The 5,720-nt window shown below is 59.7% G+C and overlaps 1 protein-coding gene across 1 annotated transcript; it reads left to right on the forward strand.

Annotated features, from left to right (window-relative positions):
* The first annotated feature begins 324 nt into the window (after positions 1 to 324).
* On the forward strand, positions 325 to 5,429 carry GNB2 (G protein subunit beta 2). Its single transcript, XM_066274417.1, has 10 exons — positions 325 to 470; positions 2,743 to 2,895; positions 3,079 to 3,117; positions 3,233 to 3,339; positions 3,633 to 3,696; positions 3,784 to 3,946; positions 4,033 to 4,099; positions 4,374 to 4,575; positions 4,665 to 4,881; positions 4,963 to 5,429. The coding sequence occupies exons 2-10, from the start codon at positions 2,839 to 2,841 to the stop codon at positions 5,067 to 5,069; spliced, it is 1,023 nt and encodes a 340-aa protein (XP_066130514.1). The 5' UTR covers positions 325 to 470; positions 2,743 to 2,838; the 3' UTR covers positions 5,070 to 5,429.
* Positions 5,430 to 5,720: the final 291 nt, after the last annotated feature.

The following is a 5,720-nucleotide window of genomic DNA, read 5'->3' on the forward strand; positions in this document are numbered from 1 at the left end:
GGCGTCGAACTTCCCTTCCCTGTCTGGAGCCACCCAATCCGGGAGGGTAGGTCACGTGACCAGAGCGGCTTCACCCTCCCCTATGCCGATACCACCTCTTTTAGTCCCAGGGGGAATGTCTTATTATTTCTCGGGAAACAAAGCGTTAATTTTGGTCCTTTTTGCGTCGAAATGGTTCAGAGAAATATCTTCGTTGTTATGGAGTCAATCTTTGCTCCTTGTGGTACTTTCCGCCCCTGCCTCCCCCCACTAAGTAGTTGGTCTCGCCCAGCCGGGCCCTGGGCGCGGCGGTGACGGCCGCGTCACTGGCGGGCGGGATCCCTCCGCTCTGGGGAGAGCAACGCTGGACGGTTGGGTTGGGGTGACTGAGGAAATCCATCCGCGTCGCCGCCGCTGCCGCCTCCGCCGCGGAGGAAGACAGGACCTCCCGCGCTCCTCTACGGACCCTTGGCAGAGTCCCACCGCCACAGGTACCTCCGCTGACAAAAGGAGTCCTCATCCCCCTAGCCCCAAATTCCCATGGAAGGGGGGATCTTGCTTCCTTCCGTCTCCGGGATCTGGCCTCTTAGGAGCGGACGTAACTCCCCAGACCTCTTCTCCCTTCCTCTGGCCGAGTCGCTCCTAAACCCGGAAGGGGAACTGGGGTACCCTCGTCCCCAATAATGCACGCCCTCCCCGCACCATTAGGCACATTTTGCCTGACCCCAGATCCCACCCGGGCCCCGCCTGCCTATTGCTCCCTGAGAAGTTGGAAGCAAATTCACAGCTTCCTTTAGGCCCTGTTCCGCCCCCTCCCCCCACCCCCGTTTGCCACTGGATAGCACCCCTCGTGGCCTCCCATTTCGCACCTCCGGCAGGATTCGTCTTGCAGAACTCCAGAATCCTGAGAAGCAGGCAAGGCCGCGAGGCCACCCTTCCCTTCACCAGAACCCTACCCTCGATTTGGGTTCTGCCTGTGTTTTCTGGCCCTATTACCCTGGAAGGGAGTCCTCGGCACCCCTTCCCTTTACTAGCCCTGACCCCAAGCCTAACTCTCGGGAGCTCCCACCCCCTGGCCCAGCTTTCTTTTGGGCAAAATGGAGGTCGTGGGGGCCAGGCCCCCTGCGCTTCGCAGCGCGGCACCGGCCCGCGTCTTCCAGCTGCCAGATCCGGGACCCTCCCTTCTCCCCTCTTCTTCGCCTCGCCAGACTTGCGGAGGCGGTGGCACCCCCATTTTTCCTTGAGACCCCGGCTGCTGTGTGCTTAGAATTTGGGGGCCACTGAGGGGGCCCTGGAGGGTGATGGGGACTGAGCGCTAGGAGCGTCGCCCCCGCCCCCAGCGGCTTCCTCTGGTCGGCTTCCTTCTTCCCCTGGCCTCTGGCGTTGCCACCCGTCAGAGGCTGCTGGCAGCTGGAAGGAAGGGGCTTTGTCCGGAGCTGAAGAGCTGCAGTAAGGGACTTTGTCCCCTCCCCGCTTTTTCTGAGGGGCATCTCCTGGCGCTGGCGTAGAAAGCTGAACTGACAGAGGAGAAATGTCAGTAGGGAAGAGAAACGCCCAGGCCTAGGGGAAGTGGGAGCAGGGTGGGGGACGCCGGATCGGCAGAGTGCAGTATGCATGGCTAGATCACACAGGTGTCCAAAAGTGGGGAGGGGGGGGGGGCGGACTTCAGGTCCTGGAACGGAGCCAGCCAGGCCCCTGGGGCCGCAGCGACGAGCCCGCGGGCTGCAATCCTGGGGTGCCGAGGGCCCAGGGCCAGGCCGTCTGGGGCCACCGCTCGCCCTCCTGCCGGCGCGGGCGAAAGAGCAGCTCCGCGCCTCAGGGCGGGGGACCTCTCTTCGGAGCTCTAATTACTTGTGAGCGGCTCCCACGGGCTTTCCGCGGCGCGCCAGGGCGGGCGGCCTCGGCTCTGGAGGGAGCAGTGGCTTGAGGCTGCCCTCCCCGCCACCCTCGCCTCCACCTGCCGCCGGCGGCTAATGGGGCGCAGCCGGGCGGGGGATTATCCGGGGTGAGCCACCCGAACCTATTAGTGCCCAATCGGCTTTTCCCAAATCCTGTAAACAGCCACCCTGGCCGGTTCTGGGGAGGAGCGAGAGGCTGGGTCGGGCGGGGGCGATGGGGCCGGGGGTGGGGTCACCCACCCTACAGGTCTCTGCCTTGGATGCGGTTGCCCTGGCAACCGGGCTAGGGTGGGGACACTTCACCAATGAGGTGCTCTCAGTCCGGGTGACGGTTGCCTAGGCAACCCCACGAACAACCCAGCTTCCCCCGCTGGTCTTACCCCCCCATCACCACCGCCCCAATCTGAGCTTGAGGGGTGTGTGCGGAGTGTGTGAGGCATGTGAGGGTGAATTTAAAGAGGCGACGCCCCTTTTAAAATGAGGTGCTAGCTGGGCGGTGCCTGTGCAGGTCGGGGCGGACCCTGGTCTGTTTTGAAGACACTCTTACCCTCCTTTACCTCGCCCCCCCCCCCCCCCCAGTTCCTGTCGCGGGTGTCCTGCCTGGGCTTCTGTCCGAGGGAGGGGTTTCCCCTGCACTTCCTCTTGCACTTCCCGCTCCATTTCCGGGGGGCGGGAGGAAGATTGGGGAAGTTAGCTATTCCTAGGCCACATCCCCTGTACCAGAGGCCCAGGTTCTGCCCCTGAGACAGAGGCCACCACTGCCGCCCCGTTTCCCTTCTGCCTGGTGTCCACCTCTTCCTTTCTGCTTCCACCCCGCCTTTTTACCCTTCTTCCTTGGGCCTGACATTAGCCCTGCTTCCTCCAGGCCTCGGGCCAGGGCCAGCGGTGAGGAGCTGCCTCCCCCAACCCCCCCTCCTGCGGCCCCCAGCCGCCCCCAACCCCGCCCCACGGGCCCGGCGCCATGAGTGAATTGGAGCAACTGAGACAGGAGGCTGAGCAGCTCCGGAACCAAATCCGGGTGAGAGCCTGGCCAGCTGAGCTGCGGGTGGAGGGCTGTGTGTGGTAGGGGTCGTGTTCTTTGTATGTGGGGGCGTACCCTAACCCCTTATTGTCTTATTCTTTCCATTCCCTTGTGTTCTTTCCTCCCCCTCCCTCGTTTTCTCTCTTGCCTCTCTCTGATTGGCTTGGCCATCTCTTATAGGATGCCCGAAAAGCATGTGGGGATTCAACACTGACCCAGGTGAGACGAATCCAGGGCTGGACTTGGGGTTAAGTCAAGGAGTGAGGGTTTGAGACATACTGCTTAGTGGGCTCCATTGCCTGACCTCCCTGACCTATTCTGCCTCCACCTCCAGATTACAGCTGGGCTGGACCCAGTGGGGAGAATTCAGATGAGGACACGGAGGACTCTCCGTGGGCACCTGGCAAAAATCTATGCCATGCACTGGGGGACAGATTCAAGGTATGTGTGTGTGGTTGGGACTGAATGCTGAGCTTTTGTGTTTGCCCTGGGACCAAGTTTATAGTAGACAGAGTGGGGAGGGGCAGCCTTGCAGATCTGGGGAGATGAACAGGATGCCCGTGTTGCCAAGTATGTTTGGGAAGACTGTGACTTCCCGATATCCCCAGAAACTTCTGGGCTGCTGCTGGGAGTTGTCTTAGAAGGGTTTCCCACCAAATGGAAGGCTGGTGAAGGTGTTCTTCCAGGGCTTTACATCCTGACCACCCCCTGCCTCTCTTGCCACTTTCCAACAGGCTGCTGGTCAGCGCCTCCCAGGATGGGAAGCTCATTATCTGGGACAGCTATACCACCAATAAGGTAAAGGTGATGCCTAAGGCTGGATGGGGCTTGGCTGCAGGCTCTGCCTGATTGACTCTGACCCTGGAAACTGTCCGTCCTCCCTAGGTCCATGCCATCCCGCTGCGCTCCTCCTGGGTCATGACCTGTGCTTACGCGCCCTCAGGGAACTTTGTGGCCTGTGGGGGGTTGGACAACATCTGTTCCATCTACAGCCTCAAGACCCGTGAGGGCAATGTCAGGGTCAGCCGGGAGCTGCCTGGCCATACTGGTGAGAGGGACCTGGTAGGGCACTGGTGGGGGATGGGCTGTGCTGCCCTCCCTTAAGAGACCCAGCTGACTGATACCTTTCCACAGGGTACCTGTCATGCTGCCGCTTCCTGGATGACAACCAAATCATCACCAGCTCTGGGGATACCACCTGGTGAGACAGTTGGGGCTCGCCCACACTTCCTGCCTGGGGGACCACTAGCATGTAGTACACACACCCTGAGTACTAGTGAGGGCAGAGCTCTTATTCTGAAAACCTAGCCTCTTTCTTTGGCTGGAAGGATGTAAGAGGAGGTTTCTGTGACATAGTGGCTCTTAGTGCCCCTTCCATGGAGGCTGTCAGGACTGGGCTCACATGGTGGAGGGATAGGGAGGCCGGGAGTCTGCCCTACACCCCTGATTCCTCCCTTTTCCTGTCACCTTTCTAGTGCCCTGTGGGACATTGAGACAGGCCAGCAGACAGTGGGTTTTGCTGGACACAGTGGGGATGTGATGTCCTTGTCACTGGCCCCCGATGGCCGCACCTTTGTGTCAGGTGCCTGTGATGCCTCTATCAAGCTGTGGGATGTGCGGGATTCTATGTGCCGACAGACCTTCATTGGCCATGAATCCGACATCAATGCCGTAGCTGTAAGTTCTGGGCAGGCTGGGCTGTCCCATCTCTGCCAAGCTCCTGGCCTTGCCATGTGCCCTCATTCCACTCTGGTTGTGTTCTGTAGTTCTTCCCTAATGGCTATGCCTTCACCACGGGCTCTGACGATGCCACTTGCCGTCTCTTCGACCTGCGGGCAGACCAGGAGCTCCTCATGTATTCCCATGACAACATCATCTGCGGCATCACCTCTGTTGCCTTCTCTCGCAGTGGCCGGCTGCTGCTTGCTGGCTACGACGACTTCAACTGCAACATCTGGGATGCCATGAAGGGCGATCGTGCAGGTGAGAGCTCAGTGCCGGGCAGGGACAGGTAAGGACAGAGAACCCAGGCTAGATGAGTACTGATGTACCCCTCCCTCATAGGTGTCCTTGCCGGCCACGACAACCGTGTGAGCTGCCTTGGCGTCACTGATGATGGCATGGCTGTGGCCACAGGCTCCTGGGACTCCTTCCTCAAGATCTGGAACTAATAGCCCCAACCCCAACTGGGCCCGGTCAGGAGGGGCCTTGCCCATGCCCACACTACAGGCTGGGAGCTTTGGGGCAGGGAGCATATGAGCCTCCCTCCCCTGCGACGGGGCCTTGGGTCCCTGCTCCCCTACCCAGGTTTGGTTCCTCCCAGGGCCCCCACTGTGGAAATAAAGATGGGGATAGAATGGGGAAGAGGGGCAGAAAGCCCTTCTTTAGTTGCCCTGGGGTCAGGGCCTCATCCCCCTGGAGGGTCAGAGGCAGGTGGTGAAAACTCCAGGGGCTGGCTTTTTTAAAACTGGTTTTATTTTAATTTTTATTATATTTTCAGTTTTTCCATAAAGGAACCAATTCCAACTCTGTACCTGGTCTCTCTTGCTTGTGTCTTCCTCACTTCAAGGAGGGCATATCAGCTCCAGGGTATGGGGCCCTACCAAGTAGGGAGGCCAGAAAGGAAATCCCAGTCTTTCTCAAACCAAAGCTGGAGTCCTAAACAGGACCTTTTGCTCAACTGGGCTGTAGGTATTCCTACTAACACAGCCCTCCATTCTGACTGACCAACCACTCCCTGCCTGTATGTAGCTCTTTTGAATTCCCGGCTAGCTCTGCCTTCTTCCCTTTTACCCCCTTTCCCCAAGAAATGATACAGGGGC

The sequence above is a fragment of the Saccopteryx bilineata genome, chromosome 4 (assembly GCF_036850765.1).
Source record: "Saccopteryx bilineata isolate mSacBil1 chromosome 4, mSacBil1_pri_phased_curated, whole genome shotgun sequence".
NCBI lineage: Eukaryota > Metazoa > Chordata > Mammalia > Chiroptera > Emballonuridae > Saccopteryx > Saccopteryx bilineata.

Coding starts and splice junctions, on each gene's coding strand:
- GNB2 (XM_066274417.1), top strand. CDS start 2,839: ATGAGTGAATTGGAGCAACTGAGACAGGAGGCTGAGCAGCTCCGGAAC. Junction 3,118..3,232: donor GGGATTCAACACTGACCCAG/GTGAGACGAATC, acceptor CTCCACCTCCAG/ATTACAGCTGGGCTGGACCC. Junction 3,697..3,783: donor ACAGCTATACCACCAATAAG/GTAAAGGTGATG, acceptor CGTCCTCCCTAG/GTCCATGCCATCCCGCTGCG.